The 19,749-nt window shown below is 38.2% G+C and overlaps 1 protein-coding gene across 2 annotated transcripts in view; it reads right to left on the bottom strand.

The window, feature by feature from the left end:
* LOC100248532 (protein ILITYHIA) overlaps positions 1 to 19,749 on the bottom strand; it is an 82,805-nt gene that overhangs the window by 45,586 nt on the left and 17,470 nt on the right. For both annotated transcript variants that reach the window (XM_010650645.3, XM_019219390.2), the window contains exons 13-18: positions 18,696 to 18,773; positions 4,450 to 4,569; positions 4,299 to 4,358; positions 2,179 to 2,304; positions 1,973 to 2,096; positions 1,669 to 1,838 (exon numbers count right to left, since the gene is read on the bottom strand). In XM_010650645.3, coding sequence (XP_010648947.1) covers positions 1,669 to 1,838; positions 1,973 to 2,096; positions 2,179 to 2,304; positions 4,299 to 4,358; positions 4,450 to 4,569; positions 18,696 to 18,773 — 678 coding nt within the window. The remainder of the gene's footprint in view (positions 1 to 1,668; positions 1,839 to 1,972; positions 2,097 to 2,178; positions 2,305 to 4,298; positions 4,359 to 4,449; positions 4,570 to 18,695; positions 18,774 to 19,749) is intronic.

Consider the following 19,749-nt stretch of genomic DNA (forward strand, 5'->3'; position numbering starts at 1 on the left):
AGTTCAATTCAAAAAACTCTTTCAAGAATACTTTAGACCAAGGACAGCTATTCAGTTTAGAAATAGTAGGTGGACTAAATTTTTGTGGGACAAATGGGTAGGAAAGAATCGGTTGAAAGAGGCTTTTCCTGTTCAGACTAGCTTCTACAGTTTTGGATTTATGGGAAGGAGGAGGAAGGGGAGACCATTAATCAGTACAATTCAAAAGACTCTTCAAGATTGGGAAATAGGGGTGGTAACCCAATTTATGGAACTAATTTATTCTATGAGAGTGCAAGAAGATGGAGAAGGCAGTTTACCATGGAAACATAATAAGAGGGGAAAGATTCAATGCAAAGTTGTAAAACAATTCCTCATGTGTTGAGACTAAAGTAGTTGTCTTATCCAAAGAAATTTGAGGGTCTCAAGCTCCCTTAAGAAAATGTTTTTTTTTTGCTTGAGAAGCAGTATCAATAAAGATCTATAGTTATTCCAATAAAGAGAGGGAAAATGATGATTAATATAGCCTTTGTAAAGATAGTAAAGAATCATCTGATGACATCTTAATACATTGTGATACAACAAAAAAGCCATGGATGCTTCTATTAGCGGTCTGTAGTGTGAAATGGGTATTTCCAGCTTCAATGAGGATCTCCTCCTTGGGTGGAGGCTTAAGGGATTAGACAAGAAGAGAAAGATAGTTTGACTCATGGCTCCCCTATACTTTGTCTGGTGCATGTGGAAAGAGCACAATTGAAGGATTTTCAATGAAGAAGAGCTTTTAAATTAAAGTTGAAGGAGAACTTCATTAAATCCCTATTGGAGTGATCCCACGTTTAATAAGAAATGGAGAATTACTAAAATTTGGAATTCTAAGATAACCTTAATCGTGGTTAGATTTGTTTTTATTAAGGCTACTTTATGCATTTGCTTTTTGGTCTGCTTGTTTTGAAGCTTTTTGTATGCAACCTGTATACATAGGGTGCACCACCTTTGTTTGCCACTTTTTAACAGTGCGCTGCTTTTGTTTATAAAAAAATAAACTAAAACAAAATAATGCATTATTTTGGATGTTGGAGCACAGAAGAGAACAGGAAATAAAACAAGGTTTCGTAGTCATATATTCAGGAGGAAAATTTTGATCAAGAGCATCATACAACTGAAACTTTCCCCTCAAACTTCCAAATCTTGATTAGAAAAATCATTCTCTAATCTGCAGATTAGATGAAATTTTCTGTGAGAACAAAACATAAAACAATGGCGGACAAAGGACCTTAGGAACAGAAATCACCCAAAATCTAGATGCAGGTGCACACCTAAATATGCAATTGTCAGTGGATATAGTATATATAGCAAACACATGTTTAATCCATGCCAAAGTTCTTGTTATGTACCATAGAGAGAAAAATAATGAGTTAAGGATGCAGTAGGTTCCACAATAAAACCACACAATATTACTATTATGAACATGTTTAAACAAGTAAAAGTGGACAGTCCTTCAAGCGTCCAAAGGGATATCTGACAACCCAATCACTGATAAGAACATCTTATGGCTTAAAACCTTTCTTTGTTGACATATATGCACTTGCTAAGATGGGGAAAAGGGTTATTTATATATCAGGAAAAACTGTACCAATAAAACAAAATATAAAGAAAAAAACCAAGAAAAACTGTTTGTGGAATACCAACCAGTGAAGGTAGTTCACTGTGCGCAAATACTGGGTTTGCAATAGCCATCTCCCCAAGAGCTCTCAGCATCAGAGAAAGGTTCTTCTTTATAACACCAACCTTCTGGCGTATGGATGCCTCCTCCCTAAGCAGCAATTCCCGTGCCTCTTCTTTTGCAGTCTTTCCTTTATCTAGATTGATAAAAAGATGAAAATAACGCATCTGAGTGTAACCATTTGATTTTGAATAAAACAAAAATATTTTTTTTTATAGGCTCAATTAAAACAAATATAATGAGACAAAACAAAATGCAACAGTGACATGCCAGCTTTCTTTGTTGACTTTCCAATGTCTTTTTTCCCCACACCAGTGACTTCTCTACTAGCTGTCTCTTTCCTTCCAGAATGATTGGTCTCTCTCTTTACAGAAAGGTTGGAATTAACATCATCCTACAGAGAGAAAAACATGTCATATAAAATTAAAAATGTAATATAGAATACATGAAAGTGAAGAAGAAGCATCCAGGATTACCCCATCATCTTGGTCATCATACATTCGGAAACGGCCCTTTGCTTGTCTCATATTTTTAGTGGCAACTGACTCAGCAACATAAACACCTTGTTCACTGGAAAGCATTCCTTCAGGAGTGTGAAAAATCTGAGATGATACAAGAGAAAAAAGAGCAACAATAAGAAACTTCCAAAATCACAATACAAGTAAATGAAAATATGAGCCATTAAAAAAAAGGAGATAATGAAAACTTATAAAAAGAACAGCAAATTAAGGAGTGAGGAATAAAATATATATAAAGCATCACAAATTACAGCGGGAATATCCAAGTAATATAACCAATTCTTTTCCTTTTTCCTTTGAGAGATGAATTCATTGGTAAAAAAGAGTATAAAGGGTTGCCCTCATAATGGAATAAAGAGAGTAAAAAAATCAAGAACATGTAAGGAAAGAACAATCACGGAAAATAACACCAAAAGCATACACAAGGAATTACACAGCACTGAAGGACTGTAGACAATGAGCTCTCCTCTTTACAAGAGGTCACCAACAAAATATTTCATGCACAAGAAATCATATACAAAATGACCATGCCAAAAATTCAAGAACAGCATTGACAACCTAGAGAGATCAATAAACCATCCAGTAATAAAAACATGTTTCAAGGCCCAAAAAACTAATAATTAGGGCCAAAATACTCCATTGGCCAAGTCACTGACAATGATAATGGTCTGAAAAACTCCAACCATGCCTTATCAAGCCACAAATAGATCTATTAACCCAGCTTTACAGAGATATAATTCACTGACTCATTTGTTGAAAACAAAATGGAGATTCCATCTTTAATTTTTGGATACACTCCCTCTCCCACAACTCCAACATTTATTTGTTCCTTTTTTCTCTTTGCCTGTTAGGACTCAAACTTGGAACCCCTCACATCCCTACACCAGAGCCTTGCCACTTGAGTCAGCCCTAAAGGCCACAACTCCTGGCTTTTATAGAGGACATCCATTCACATTAATCCTAAGCAACGAGTGTGTCCAAATAGCTCTAGCCAAGACTCAGTCGAAGAATGTAAACACAATGTCATTCTAAAACTTGGCACACATATAATGACACCCATTACAAAGCCAATACCTAGTAACCTTCCAAGTTAGAATAGCAATCACCAAATTTTCTTAAGTTCTATTCTCCCAAAGTTAAATAATCAGTAAAGCAGCACACAGGCACATGCCAGTCCAAACTTGATCTTCAGCCCCCAAGACCAAGCTGTTTGAGTTGCAAAATAAGGAGAACATTTGTCGGCCTGAACCATCTTATCCTACTTCCATAGGATGAATAGCTAAATAAGTATGATAAAAAATAATGAAAAAGATTATCAACTGACTCAAGGTACATATTAACATGGGGCACATATGAAAGAAACTGCTATGTGACATTCTCTTCACTGACCAAAACAATTTAACCCTTTTGGAGTTGGCAACCCTAGCACACAAGATTCATTTAAAAGGCAAAAGAGCCAGGAATTGGAATTTCTAGAGTGAATTTTAGAGGACAACTAGATTCAAGGGGCAGAATTGGATTCAGTGTATAAGTAAAGATCTTTCAACAAATTCAGTGGATTAGAAATGCACCTTTAGCTGTACTAAGATTAAGATCCATCAAATGGCTTAACAATCAATTCAGCAAAAAAATAAAGTCCAACCCAAAATCATATTTAACTTGAAATATGATTAAAAGATAACAAAATGTTATTGTACCAAAACCAGCTCCAAACACATTAGTCACTGGTAGAGATCAGAGAATTCAGATTTTACGGAAGAATACTGTGAAAAAATTATTTGCTTCTGGAAGGACATTTCATGTTAGTTTTAACAGTCAAACTTTTCTTATAAGAATTATCAGATATTTAGCAAACCAAGCCTATTTAAAAACAAAAAAAAAAAAAAAGAAGTAAAAGGAGCCAAATACAAGAACATAAATTTACAATCCACATGAATTGATAACAAATTTATTGCTGCTTTCTAAATGATAATGAATCTATTAAACCAGAAAACAAATCTATTATTTCAGATTTGTAGATATTTATTGATACAAAAATAATATTAGTAAGAATTCAATCATGACTGAATTAATTTCACCTGAATGTCATTTTCTGAAACTGTATCATGTGACTGCCGATCTGGAAAATTGCTGAAGTGCTGGCAAGAGGAATGAAGAAATTTCAGTCAGCAACAAACAATATGAGTCAGTGGCTACTTGGATGTGTATAAGAGATATCTATGCAGTAACCTTTTCAAATTCTATATAGGTATCTTTGGGTATTACAGACATCAAAGTTGACAAAGAATTTATTGCTGCTTCTTGTTCAAGATGATTAGGACTCATCAATGCCGTAGGCCCTAGTAGACCCTGCAAATTAAAACACAGTCATCCCAAAGATTAATCGCAAACATAATTTAAGCATATTCCATTAACAAAAGATACTGCTAATAAACAAAATTTGGATGCACCAGCCAATGAAATTGGTATTCAAGCAAGAAAACAACACACTCAACAAATCAACAGGGGAAAAGCTCCATCTAGTTCTCAATTAAATTAATAAAACAAGCAGTTAGAATCCCATTTCACTGCTAAAACCATATATTATAAAAACTTTTCATCAACCAAGCTCATTATCTACATCAACTTATATATACACACACATATATATACATAAAGGTGAATAAAGATGTGTATATAAAAATGTGATTCCCATAAAGAGGCGTGCAGCCCAACTCCATTGAGATTTCTTGAGTAAACAATATTTTCTCAAGGGAGAATTGCTGGCAATGAGGGGAGGGAGGAGCTGGTTTGCAGTGGAGGCAAAATCTTTTGAAATTGAGGTTGAGGAAGAGGGAGGAAGTTGAGAGGCTGCATTTGGGAGAGATGCAGAGGGGTTACGTCCAGGATCAAGTTTGGAGAGGCAAGCTTGCGATGTTTGCTGGGTGGAGTCAAGGCATGTTGTAGGGATATTGGAGAAAGGAAGTGGACTCTTGACTAGGAGGAGAGGGGAAGGAAATATAGACTGGAACGCCGTTCGAATGAGGCTGGAAGATTCCTTTTCTGCTCCATTCATGACTTAGAGCTGAAAAGATTCACTATTATAGTTCCAAAAGGTAAGGGACTGTTGGGGGGTGGTACACTCTAGCAGAGAAATTAAGGGGCTTGGAGTGGAGCTGCATGGAGATGCTTAGTCTTCATTCATCCCCGAAGCCCAGCCAAGGGAGAAAGGGGTGGTTTCAGGGTCGAAGGATGGAGTAGGTCAAGAGGCTGTTAAGGGAGAAAGAGGTCATCCCTTGGAGGTTGTTAAGTCTAAACCTGTAATGTCAGGAGACTCAGTGTGGCTTGAAGAGGGGGTTAGTGAAATGCAGAGAAGGATAGATCAGTTGAACCGATGCTTGGCAGGATAGTGGGACGACTCTGCGCTTCCTAATCCAGAGTTGGACTTTCTTAGAAGGTGGGTGAAATTCTAGTGGCCCCTAAGGGGAGTTTAAAAATAGTTGTGTGAGGGAGAGGGTTGATGCTATTTGAATTTGAGACGGTGCGGGAGGCTGAGCGGGTCCTTGCCAGAGGAAGAAGGAGGGTGCAAGAGAATTTCTTGCGTTTGGAGAAGTGGAATCCGGAGGTGGGTTGTTTTTGGAAGGATTGTCATGCAAGAGAAGTCCGGGTTAGGGTGATGGGCCTACCTCTTCATCTGTGGAGGCGCAAGGTGTTCAAAAAGATTGACGACAGTTGTGGAGTTTTTATTAAAGAGGACAAAGACACAGCTAGCATGTCCGAGTTGCAATGGGCCAGAATTTTGGTGAAGTTGGATGGAAGAAGTTTACCTAGCTCAACTCCGATTGTAGGGGGGTCAGAGTGTTTTTCCGTTCTATTGTGGTGGGAATTTCCACCGTGGTTTGTGCAAGTGCCGTTGCAAAGGAACTCTGTAGATGACCTCATAGAGGATGGGGAAGAAGAAGATGGATGCCTATGCACTACCTGCAGCAAGAGTCCAAAGGACAGATTTGCTCAGAAGGAGGAACAGTGTTGGGTACAGGATGTGTCATATTCGGGCGGAACTCTGAAGGGTGGTGCAGCTTTCGCTAATGTTCACTCTATAGGGGTGCAAGCTGAGGCGACTACGGAGGCTAGGGAGGAGGGGAGTATAGGGAGGAACGGTTTGACCGTAGGGTGGGACGTGTCATGTAGCAGCCTTTCGGATGTTATGAGAAGCGGGGCGGAAGCTGTAAGTAATGGGGCGGGTGGCGAGGAAAGCGGTTTGGGTGGGCTAGGTGGGCTGGAGTGTTTGGGGCCCCAATCTTTGAATGGGTCGGGCCCTCTGAAGAGAAAGGGCAGGGAGGCAAAGGCTGTGAGGCTTGTTGTTTGTGGCGTGGGCCGAAAGAGGAAGGTGGGAGTTGCTTTTGGGCCAAGTGAGGTGGGCTTCGTGGGGAGGTCGCTCTTTTAGTGACCCAAAGACCTTAGAAGAGGAGCTCCTCGCTAGGGCACAAGTGAGAAACGAGAGAGAGGAAGAAGGAGAGAAGCTGGGAGAGTTGGAGTCGACCACCGATGGGGATCTGAGAGGAAACTTGGTGTTGATGTCTCCGGAGAAGGTGATTAAGGCAGCAGCTACAGATGAAGCTCTCTTGTTTGAAGATACTAGGTATGGCAACATCTCTCTTCTCGCGGGGGGTCGGGAGATCTCTTCTTTTTTTGGCCAAAGCTTGGCGATAGGTGGGGCTTACGACCTGGGAAGGGGGGAAGACACTGTTAATGAAGGGAGTTTGGTGTCACTAAGGGTTCATATGCCTCTGAGGTTTTTAACGAACGGGTGTGACACACAGTACAGGACGATGAGGGGAGGGGAGTTGCTTTCTTTGGTGGAAGAAGTCGATAGGTGTGCAAGTCCAAAGCTTGAGGGGCCGTTGTAGGAAAATAAGGGGACTGAAGGTGGCTGGGAGAACAGCATTCTGGTTAAGTTTAGTAGGATATTGGGGTTCCCGATTGAAGGTTCGAGGGTGAAATTTTGAATCTGCTTCAAAGGATAAAAAGCAAAAGAGAAAAAGGCAAGAAAAAAGTTTGCTCGATGTCTACCTTATTTGACCAGGAGCTAAAAAGGCTAGAATGCTCGATTAATTACAACAGAGGAAAAAAATGGAACGAGTTGAACAGAAGAGGAGGGACCAAAGAGGTCTATTTTACATGAAGTTGAAGATTTTGTCCTGGAACGTTAGAGAGGTGAATGACGTTAATAAAAGGAAAGTAATCAAGGCTTTAATCAAGTCTCAAAAGGTGGACGTGGTGTGTTTGCAGGAGACGAAAATGCAAGATATGTCTATTAGGGAGGTGCAAAGTCTAGGAGTGGGAAGATTTTTACAGTGGGGCGCAATGAATGCTAAGGGTACAGTAAGGGGGGCGATATTTTTTTGGGATAACAAAGTTTTGGAGTTGGTAGGGATGAAGGTGGGCCATTTCTCTATTTCTTGTCGTTTTAAAAACTGTGAGGATGGTTTCTTATGGTTTTTCACGGGCATTTATGGGTCTATTGTAAAAAAGTATAGAGAAAATTTCTAGGAGGAGTTAGGGGCTATCTAGGGGTTGTGGAATGATCCTTGGTGCATTGGAGGGGATTTCAATGTGACCAGATTCCCTTGTAATTGCAACAAGAGAGGGAGGATGTCTTCAACTATGAGGAGGTTTTCAGAGGTGGTTGATGAGTTGGACTTGAATGGTCAGTCCATGTCTAGACTGGGCCCTTTTTTGGTCATTGAGGATTGGGAGAGCCACATCAGAGGGGTAGTTCAGTACACCCTCCCTAGACCAGTATCTGCCCATTTCCCCGTCATGCTAGATGGAGGAGGGGTGAGGAGAGGTCTGACCTCTTTTCATTTTGAGAATATGTGGTTAAAGGAAGAGGGGTTTAAGGAGTTGTTGAAAAGTTGGTGGCAAGGTTTTAATTTTAGAGGGTCCCATAGCTTTGTTCTGGCAGAGAAGTTGAAGGCCCTCAAATTCAACTTGAAAACATGGAACAAGGAGGTGTTCAGAAAAGTTGGGGTTAATAAAACTTTGACCTTAGAGAAAGTTTCTTTTTGGGACAAGCAAGAGAAATCAAGAAAGTTATCAATGGAAGAAGTGGAGGCTAGAAAGGAGGCAAGGGAGGATTTTAAGAAATGGGTGCTTATGGAGGAAGTCTCTTGTAGACAAAAATCAAGAGAAATCTGATTGAGGGAAGGAGACAAAAACACAGGCTTTTTCCACAAGATGGCTAACGCGCACAAAAGGAGTAATTGGCTAAGGAAGATTAAAATTAACGGAGTGTGGTGTACAGAGGAGAACGAGATCCAGGAGGGTGTGGCTAAGGCTTTTCAAAGTTTGTTGTCAGAGTCGGGTGATTGGTGCCTAGCTTGGCGGGATTGGACTTTGATCATTTAGGGGATGAGGATGCAACCAAGCTGCAGGTAGCTTTTAGTGAAGAGGAGGTGTTCTTGGCACTATGCAAGTTGAACGGAGACAAAGCCCCAAGGTCAAATGGGTTCACTATCACTTTTTGGCAGTATAGCTGGGATTTTGTAAAGGAAGAAGTATTGGGTTTTTTCAGAGAATTCCATGAGGAGGGGGGGGGGGGAATTTGCTAGGAGCCTGAACACTACGTTCTTGGTTTTAATACCCAAAAAAGGAGACGCAAATGATCTTAGAGACTACAGATCTATCAGCATGGTAGGAGGTCTTTACAAGCTGTTGGCTAAAGTCCAAGCTAACAGACTAAAGAAGGTGGTAAGCAAGGTAGTGTCTCGGGCCTAAAACGCTTTTGTGGAAGGAAGGCAAATCCTTGATGATGTGTTGATAGCTAATGAAGCCATAGATTCAATGTTAAAAAGGAATGAGAATGGAGTGTTATGCAAGTTGGATATGGAGAAGGCTTACAACCACATTAGTTGGAATTTTCTACTCACCATGATGCAAAATATGGGATTCGGGGAGAAGTGGGCAGGCTGGATAAGTTGATGCATTTCAACAGCAAGTTTTTCGGTTTTGGTTAATGGAACTCCATCGGGCTTCTTCAATAGCAATAGGGGATTAAGGCAAGGAGATCCCCTTTCCCCCTACCTTTTTGTGATTGGGATGGAGGCCCTTACCAACCTCATTAATAGAGCTAAGAGTGCAGGTTTTTTATCAGGTTGCAGGGTTAGGGGAAGGGCAAGAGATGGGGTTCAATTAAAACATCTACTGTTCACCAATGATACCCTCCTATTTTGTGAAGCTTCCCAAGAGCATATGGTCTATTTGAGCTGGATTTTGATGTAGTTTTAAGTCATTTTAGGTCTGAAAATAAACTTGGACGAGAGCAAAATTCTTCCGGTAGAAAGGGTTGATAATGTGGAGGAATTGGCGTCTGAACTGGGCTGCAAGTGGGATCACTGCCCTCCTATTATCTGGGAATTCCTTTGGGGGCTGCTCATAATTTAGTTGCAAGTTAGGATTTGGGGGGGGGAGGAAGAGGAGAGGTTCCAGAAAAGGCTTGCAATGTGGACGAGGCAATTTATTTCTAAAGGAGGGAGCATTACCCTTATTCATAGCACGTTGTCAACCATACCCATTTACTACATGTCTATGCTTCTTATGCCACGAGTAGTAAGGCTGAGATTAGAAAAAATTCAAAGGAACTTTCTTTGGGGTGGGGGGAAGTTGGAGAAGAAGCCTCATCTTGTGAAGTGGTCGATTGTATGTTCAAATAAAAGAAAGGGCGGTTTGGGTGTTAGATGTCTTTCTAAACTTAATAGAGCCCTATTAGGTAAATAGAGTTGGCGCTTTGTGGAAGAAAGGGGGGCTTTTTGGCATCAAGCTATTAATAGAAAGTATGGGGTAGAAGAAGAGGGGTGGTGTACCTGAGAAGTAAGGGAGGGGTATGGTATGGGGTTTTGGAAGGAAATTAGAAAGAAATGGCCTTTTATGAAAGACAAATTCGTATTTTCTGTAGGGAATGGACGAAGAGTGAGATTTTGGAAGGATAGTTGGTGTGGAGACGAGGCTCTAAGCATGTCATTTCCTTCTTTGTACACTCTGGCGACTTTCAAAGAGGCATGGGTGGTGCAGGTTTGGGATACTTTGGGGGAGGATGGGGACTGGAATCCACGCTTTATGAGACCGTTTAATGATTAGGAAATGGAGATGGTAGAGAGATTCCTTTTCTCTTTGCAAGAAAAGAGAGTGGTTATTAATTCATAGGATAAGTTATTGTGGAAGGAGGCAAAGGATGGTAATTTTTCCATTAAATCCTTTTATAGTGCTTTGGAGGGTAGCAACACAGTCCCGTTCCCGAAAAGTATTATTTGGAGCCCATTTGTTCCTACTAAGGTTGGTTTTTTTGCATGGGAGGCCACTTGGGGTAAAGCTCTAATTTTGGACCAACTAAAGAAAAGGGGTTGGGCGCTTCTAAACAGATGTTACCTTAGTGGGGCTGCTGAAGAGTCTATAAATCATCTTTTAATTCATTGCACCAAGGCTAGGGTCTTATGGGACTTGTTATTTAACCTTTTTGGGGTACTATGGGTTCTTCCTTCATCAGTGAAGGAGATCCTTCTGGGGTAGCATGGGCAGTTTGTGGGCAAGAAACGGATGAAGGTCTGGAGAGCAGCCCCCTATGCCTTTTTTGGATGGTTTGGAGGGAAAGAAATAGGGTTGCATTTGAAAATGAGGATCTTTCGATCCAAAGGATGAAATTTTCTTTTGTTAGCAATTGTGGTCTTGGTCCAAGTGTTGTATTGCTGACAAGCCTAATTCTTTATTTAACTTTTTTGTGTGGGTAGGGTATAGATGAGAGTGGGTAAGCTTTTGTATCTCTCTTCCTTTTGTTTTTAACCTATAGGCACCTGTTGTATACTTCTTGTATGCTTTGGGCTTGCCGGTGGGCGCCCTGTTTCTTTTAATATACTCTTTACCATGTCTTTGCCTATCAAAAAATAAATAAAGAGGCGTGCAGCCCATGTACAAAGGATGGACATGGAGAGCACCTAGCTAAGAAGACAATGACCAGGGAAAACAACTTAACATTTCAAACCACATACATTCAGAAAGTTCAACAAAGAGCAAGACTCCAACCCAAGAGGAGCTCTAGACCACTCTAAAAATGATATCACCAAAATGTGTGCATGTGTGCAACATCTACATTATAGAATCTAGTTATTTCACAACAATGTGATTGAATCATAAGATTTAAATCTACATTTCACTTAGTTTCACCTGCCCTACAGCTCAGCTTAAATAACATCTTCGTTAGTTCTCGCCACCCAAATAACCAAGGCATATCAAGTATTCCATGTGTAACTGTGCAAATATTAACCAGACATATTAGTAAATGGTCTGATCTGATCTAATCTGATATCCTTACATGGTCTAGATTATAATAGATTTCTTTTCTTTTTTTTAATCAAAAACAAGAGAAGTATTAATTATGAATAAAGAGTTCATGAGAAGGATGAGGAATCCTCCCCTCAAATACACAAACTTGATCAAAATACAGAACTCCACTATACAAGGATATATATACAAAAAGATAGATCACAAAAAATGTACAAAGATTTCATCTCCTCAAACTTGACTAAGCTCCTCTCATTGTTGGTCCAATCCTATTGGTGTACACACTGAATACCAATTGAGCTTAATGACATTTAAAGGGATGCCTTTAAAGACTTCAGTACAAGAGGCCTAAAAAAAAGGAAAGAAGTGAAGTAAATCCCACAATATCTTTGACATCCAGCATTTATCCACAAACATCCTAGCATTTCTTTCTCACCACACAATCCATATCATAGTGAGACAAGCAATGTAGCACAACATTTTGCCTCTAATGGAGTTCCCTAAACCCATATATGAGATGATCAACATGTCAAATAAATGCATAGGCAAATAAATGCATAGGCTCAACTAAATCCATCCTAGCATGTGTGAATAATCTGTCATAATCCAAAAGTAATCGGACAATGTAGAAAGATATGGGCAATCATCTCTCCACTCCCCCTACATAGAATGCACCAATCAGAACTAAGGGCTTTGAAAGATCTTCACAACTGCAGCATGTCATCGACATTTAACTTCTTGTGTGCTACTAACCAAGCAAAGGCCTTGATCTTAGATGAGACTTTCGATTTCCATAAAATTTTGGCTAGAAGGAAAGATACTAAATCTGATATATTGATTGTGTCAAGGCCTTGACCTTAGATGAGACTTTTTCCACCCATCCAATCTCCTCAAAATTTTACCAATCACTAGATCCCAAAACATATTTGCTATTGGATTCCCCCCCTAATGGAAGACCTAGGTACGTTAAAGGCTAATCAAAGACTACACATTCTAGCACCAAAGCCAACCTAGAGATTTGATCTTTAACTCGTGTTGACACTAGGAGTGCTCTTGCTAAGATTGATCTTAAGCGCTCATAAACCAGCAATATAAGCTTGAGATTTTGCACATCTTCCAAAGAAACTCTAAAGAAAAAGATAGTATCATCTGCAAATTGTAAATGAGACACTACCCTTATTTCTGCTCACTAGGAAGCCCTATAATAAATGAATCTAATCCACTCTCAACAACAGCCTACTTAAAACATCAATTGTAATGGTGAAAAGAAATGGAGAAAAAGGATCTCCTTATCTCAAGCCTCTAGTCATCTCAACCCAACCTTTGGCATTATCATTCATTAAGACTAAAAACTTGTCGAGGACAAGCATGCCCTCCTCATCCAAGATTTTTTCATTTTGAAATAAACCATTTTCTCTCAAGTTCATGGTCAAAAAAAACCTCAATCTACATGGTCATTGGCCTTTTCAAAATCAATTTTGAAGACTACCCTTTCCTCTTCTAATCTCCTTTTCTCATTGGCAATCAAAATAGCATCCAAAATCCGCCTCCCCTCAACAAAAGCTCCTTGGAACATGAAGATGGTATCATAGAGGACTCTCTGTATAGGCCCTAACAAGACCTTAGCTATGATCTTGTACAAACTCGTGACCAAGCTAATAGGTTTAAAATCTAAAATTTTGGTGGTTTGACTCTCTTTTGACACGAGAAATGAAAGTAGCATTTGTGCTTTAGTTGATTACCTCATTATTGTGAAACTCTAAGAATGCTCTTTGAAGATTGTCTTTGATCACATCCTGGCACTCATAGTCCGAAATTGTGAATCCATTAAGCCTAAGAGCCTTTTCCTCTTTTGAATAAGGGCGATCTAGCCATGTAGCACTCTCTATTGAAATCAGAGACCAATCTAATCTTTCTATCCCCCAAGAACCACTTGGAGGCTTGGAGTATAACTTTCCAAAAAAATGCATTATCTCCTCTAAAATGTTTCTGATGTTATCTAGAAATACTCCTAAAACCAATGACTTTATAAATTTCCTATTTCGCCTACCATTGACCACCTTATGGAAATATTTCCCTTCTCTTATCCATTTGACCCTAGCTTTTTGCCTCCAATACATCTCTTCTTTTAATAATAGCTCTTCTAATTCCCCTTTGCTTAAGGCCCTCAATGCTGAAAATTTAGGAGTCAAATTCCCTTCTAGCACCCTGGCATTAATGCTAACAATGTCTGTGAGAATGTTTTTCTTTTTCTCCTTTAAATCTCAAAAAGACATCTTATTCCAATCTTTCAGCTTTGATTTGACAAATTGTATCTTTTTCATCAACTTATGGCACTCCCATCCTACAATCTGACACTCATTCCACCAGAAACCAAATCTTTCCTTGAAATCTAGGTGCAACAACCACATATTTTCATGCCTAAATGGTGTCAATCCCCACTTAAAAAGATTGGAGTCTAGAACAATCAGACAGTGACCAGAAGCCAATCTTTTTTTTTTTTTTGATTGTAAACGACACAAAGATTTATTGATAGATAAAAATAAGTACAAAAGAAGGATGAGGAATCCTTCCGCCAAAGAAAGCTAAACTATAGAAAAATACACTAAAAAACAAGCGAACACTCTAAAAAGACCACTCCTTATGGAGTACACACTGCTATCCAATCAAGTTGTATCACATTAAGGGGAGTCCCCTTAAAAACCTTGGAACAATAAGCCCAAAGAGAAGCAAGGAAAACAATAGAGTCTCAAAGATACTCTGAATTCCTTGCTTTATCCTCAAAAATCCTCGCATTTCTTTCCCACCACACAATCCGAATAAGAGCGATGCTTGCAGCTTGCCACAAGGCTATCCCCCTCTTAGACGAACCAAATCCATTAAATTTGATGGACATCATGTCAAGGATGCTCCTCGGGGGGACCCAATCATTCTTAGCTAACTGAAATAACCTGTGCCACAACCCAATCGTCAAGGAGCAATGAAGAAACCCGTGCTCCCACTCATTTGAATATAAAAAACGGAGAGTTCTTGCATGTTTGACCACGTGAAAGATGCGTTTCTACGAGGATGGTCGATTAATTCACTTTCTCTTATAAATCCATCAAAATCCCTCATGCTCAGGTTAACTTGGAACCACTCAACTTTTCTAAGATCCTTCTTATAACATTAAAATCCCCTCCAACAAACCATTTCAGAAAAGTTATACCTAAAAGGTCTTGTAGCTCCATCCTTTTTAAGACTGGAGTTAGTTGGACCGTAAACCGAAGTAAGCTAAAAAATCCACCCTTCATTTGAATTCAACTTTATTGTTACTGAAAAATACCCTAGAATCAACTTTAAGCATCCAAACTTCAATGCGTCCCAAATTATCACAACCCCTCCCAAAGCCCCATGAGCTGGAAGAACAACCCATTCTTTGTTTCTAACTTTCCACACACTCACCACAAACCTCTTATCACCAGACTCTCACTTTGTTTCCTAAAACATCACAGTATCCAGACTTGCATGGCCAATGTATTCCTTAACAATCCTTCTTTCCTTACTAGAACAAAGAATTCTTATATGCCAAACTAATGATCCTCATAATTACAAATATCAGCCTAAATTCCGGCAACTTGATGAACCTGCCTCTATTATTAAAACGAATCTCCATGAGATGTGTCCCTGTTTTTCCTATGAAATTCCAGTTGAAACCCAAATGCCTCTCCAGCCCCGACACCTTCATAAATGTTCCAATAGCCAGCCCATCTCTTTTCTTTTGAAAGCCACAAAAAAGCAACATCTCCACTCCTCTCAGTAAAAGAAACCCACCTCCTCACATGGGAGCCTTCAAACCTAACCTAGAAGACCTTTTCCACCTTAAAAATCTTCATGTTTCCTTTAGAAAACCTGATTAATGGCATTGGAAGATGATGATCCTAGAGAGAGCTTTCTGCTCTTTAACAGTATATATCATGCTCTCTAACATCCCACAGATACATCATGTCTCTGTCTAGAGTATAATACATCTCAAGGATACATACATAAAAATAGGAGAAGAATATGTAAATATTCAAGTATTAAATAACAAGCATCTAAAGAATTATATGCACACTTAACAGGCAAATATTCATATAATAGGATGCTTATCATATTTAAAGTTATATTAACTACAATTGGATAATCTTCTTGCTTAGTGTTTTCACTTTTGATCACATTTTATACTTCAGGCCATGTCATACCTTGATCAACAAAGAGGCTACAGGTAACTTGGCTAAATGAGGAGCCTCGACAGCAGTGGTTTTTCTTATGGATTTCCTTACCCTTAAGGGTTGAGGTTGCTGGCATACATGGCTTCAGTTAAGAGTTCTTTAAGGGTTGTATTAGTCACCTTTAATACAATTTTGTTTCATCTTTCATTCACCTCCTTGTTGTGTTTAGCTTGAAAGATCACCTACCTTTCCTGTCCCTAATTTAAAGTTTGAATGAATCTGGGCCTAATGATGTAGATCTCCCCTTTATTTCAGAATGTTATACTCCCCCTTCCCCAAGGTATTAGCCAAACAATATGATCCTCTCATGCCCTTGATATGTCATTAGTTTGCTGATTAAGCCACTATTCCACCTAAAATTTTATGAAAATAGCCACATTATCCTTCATTCAAACTATCTTTAAATTAACATGTTTTTATGAAAATTTTTGCATTAACCTTTGTCCAAATTTTGCTTTAAATTAACCTATAAATTAATCCTAATTAAATGTAAAGAAAACTCTAAAGTAGTTTTTATTAGCTTCAAATTAGACTCTAAGTTGATCATAATTAACCATAAATCAAACTATAAATTATGCTCTAGTTTCAAAAAAATCATGCAAACAATCTTCTTCATATTCCTCAACCTCCTATTTTTTTCTCAATTTTTTTGGCTGCTAAAGCCATGTGCAACATGAAGCAATTTTTTTTTTTGATCAATAAGTAATATATGTATTGCAAAAGAGGCGCTAAAGAAGCGACTCAAAGAGTTATAGCAAAGAACAACTCACCCCCTTACAAAAGGACCCAAGACACTAGGAAAGCTCAAAAAACCCTCTCCCTTAACACATACACACCCATTCTATAAAATCTATTAAGGTCGAATGACCATCTTTTATCCACAATTTGGTTTCCGACCATAGTAAATACACAAAAGAAATTTTCAGGTTTTGAATGGACAGCACACCATCCTAAAAAGCAATAGAATTCCTAGCCTTCCAAATAACCCAAAATAAGCATAACGGTCCCATAAGCCACACCACCTTCCTCTTCTTGCCCACAAAAGAGCCTCTCCAACCTATTAGAGTTTCCTTAACCAACTGCAAAAAAACCCAAGAAACTCCAAAAAAAGAGAGGAAAGGAACAACGTTCACACCTCCCTTGTTCTTTCACAGTGAAGGAGGAGGTGGTCAATCGACTCCCCACACTTTTGGCATAGAAAACACCTATTTGCCAAAGCCCAACCCCTCTTTTACAAACGGTCCAAGGTTAAAACTCTACCCCACAAAGCCTCCCACGCAAAGAAGCTTATCTTGGGCTGAGCACAGGACATCCAAATAATCTTTGAAGGGAAAAAAGCAGAAGACACCATGATGGCTGTGAATAGCACAGCAATGAGCCTTTTATGGTTTTTCTAAATCATATTTTTGTTAAACTCTTTTCTAGGCTCTGAATGATTTGGACTTTTTTCTAGGGTCCGAATGATTTGGGGATTAGTGTTTTAGAGAAGAAAAAGATTGAGGAAGAACTGAAGAAGAAGAAAAAAGGTGGATAAGGACTTGCCTATCATATTGAAAAACTTACACGAGAAAATTTTAATTACATTGGATTATTGTTAATGATTACCATTAGGGTTTTCCATTGTGCAAGTAAAACATGGCATGGCACATAGCAGCAGCCAGAGAACTGTTGTGAATTGTTGCAACAACATGCAGCCATAGCTATTACAAGCGGCAGCAAATTCAATCCTTTCTTATTTTAGAAGAGGGAGAAGAAAAAGGATTAGGCATGTTAGGGTTTACATAATCAATCCTTTTTTACTTTGTGGATGAGGGTTATGGGAAAAAAGATTGGGGAAGAAGAATATTGGGAAAAGTGGAAGAAGACCAAAACAGCACTGTATTTATCACTTAAGGATGAGTATTTTTAGACTTGCCCATCAATTGACAGTGTTAAGGGGACAAAGTCTTAACAGCAGAGTAAATATAATATGGAGGTCCATGTAATTGTCAGATATCTTAAAGGAGGTTTCAGTAATTTACACTTTTCCAATTAATACAATTTATCTAGTTTCTGTAAGATCACAATTTTGAGGTAAAAACACTAGTTAAGCACTCTGTCAGAATGGTTTTCTGCAAATAAAAATTTGAAGCCAAAACTAATAGAATGTGTACAGCATTTAATGTTTATTAGTGTCTCTTTGATTGTGCGTTCATCAAAGCTAAAAATGTTCATCAGTCACCACAAACCAAAAATGGTTTGATTGTGTGTCCATAGAACTTGGTTGCTTCAATCATACTTCATAGTCCAAAGCTTCAAATCCCATAAAGATAAGTGTTTTCACAGTCAACCAATTATGTGCCTCCTGCCTCACCAAGCTTATGCTTCTAAGTTAACATTTGAGGAAGACAGAATAACATGCTAAGGAACTGATATAATTTTCTGATATCCCAATCAGAAAAATTAACCTAAGACACATTATACTTTGTACTCCCAGAATGAACAAAATAAAGTTTCACAAATCAGCTCTGAACACACATTATCAAGGACCCACAAACAGGTTCCATGGAAGGCATTCAATCCTAATCACAAATTTATCTGAAGCTAAACTAGAATATCGTTCCATAGAACATTTTCCTATTAATTCCATTGACTTACTGTAGACACAATATATCACTTCAAGGGATTTTTAACATGTGATCTAAATCATAATAAATTTTCATAACATAAGTGATACTACAGTATCTAAGCTTCATCCTTTAATTACTGAAGAACTAACAGCTAATTAAGGAGAAATACAATTTGCAAGATTCATAATTGATTATTACAAGTTCACCCTATAACTGAGATAGATTATTTTGTGTAAAAATGTTTATCTAATTAATGAAGAGAGGATAAATAAACTAGGATGAGATATTTATCAATTACCTTGCACAAGATTTCCACATTAGCTGTAATGATGCCAATGACATCAAAACCACGTGTTTGCAAACCCTTCTGGAGCCTCTGGCAATGGACAGATAAAAAAATAAAGTTGAAACAACTACCACAAGAAGGAAGTGAATATTTTTCCTACCATAAGAAGGGGAGTGAGAGCAGGTGTGGGAGTGAATACCAACATGCACACTCATCAAATGATATTATTCAACCGTTCCAGACACACACACACCATAATGTCTCATAAATTGATATTATTCAACAATTTGCAACAAAATCACAAGTTAGCATGAAATCTTCGAAAGGCCTAAGAAACTTCATAATCAATTTTGAGGTGTTAAAACATGTTGAGAAATTTTGGCACATATCATGGAGATTACTGATCAGATAGCTAACAGAAACCAGCAGACAATCCTTAATGTGTGCCTCGTACATAAAGGAAAAGGCTAAGCATAACCCTGATAACATAATGTTTATATTATTTTCCAAAAGATACTTTAAGCCTTGCTTGTTCTTTTGACTTAAGTCTTAAAGCAAGTGGTTTTAAGACTTGCAACTTTTTGAAGCTGTTTAGTTTTAACTTATCACTTATCCTAAAGACCATTTCGTTTTAATGAAAATAGTTAATTTTTTTTAGTTTTGCTTTTAATGGAAAAAATCACTTTTTCTTTTTTATTTTTCAACTTTTAACTTTTACAACAACTAAATCCAATTTCTCAATCAAAATAAAACCAAATTCACTTTTCGAATTTTTTATTAATTGTTGACTTACAAATAAATCAAACTGCCAAAATTTCATGCAATTTGATTGAGAAATGAATTTACTATAAATGACCAAGTCATCAAGAAAAATAAAATATAAATGATATAGGCTCTACTCTTAACCATTTTCTTTCTTCTTTCTTAAGCAAATTTAGATTTAAGATCTTTCATTAAATTCTCACTAAAAGCAAAACCAATAACATAAGAATCAACTAATTCTGAGAAGAAATGAGACTTAAATAAATCAAAAATTTTCTAACACTGAAATAGATAACAACATGCA

Source organism: Vitis vinifera, chromosome 4, assembly GCF_030704535.1.
Source record: "Vitis vinifera cultivar Pinot Noir 40024 chromosome 4, ASM3070453v1".
NCBI classification, from domain to species: domain Eukaryota; kingdom Viridiplantae; phylum Streptophyta; class Magnoliopsida; order Vitales; family Vitaceae; genus Vitis; species Vitis vinifera.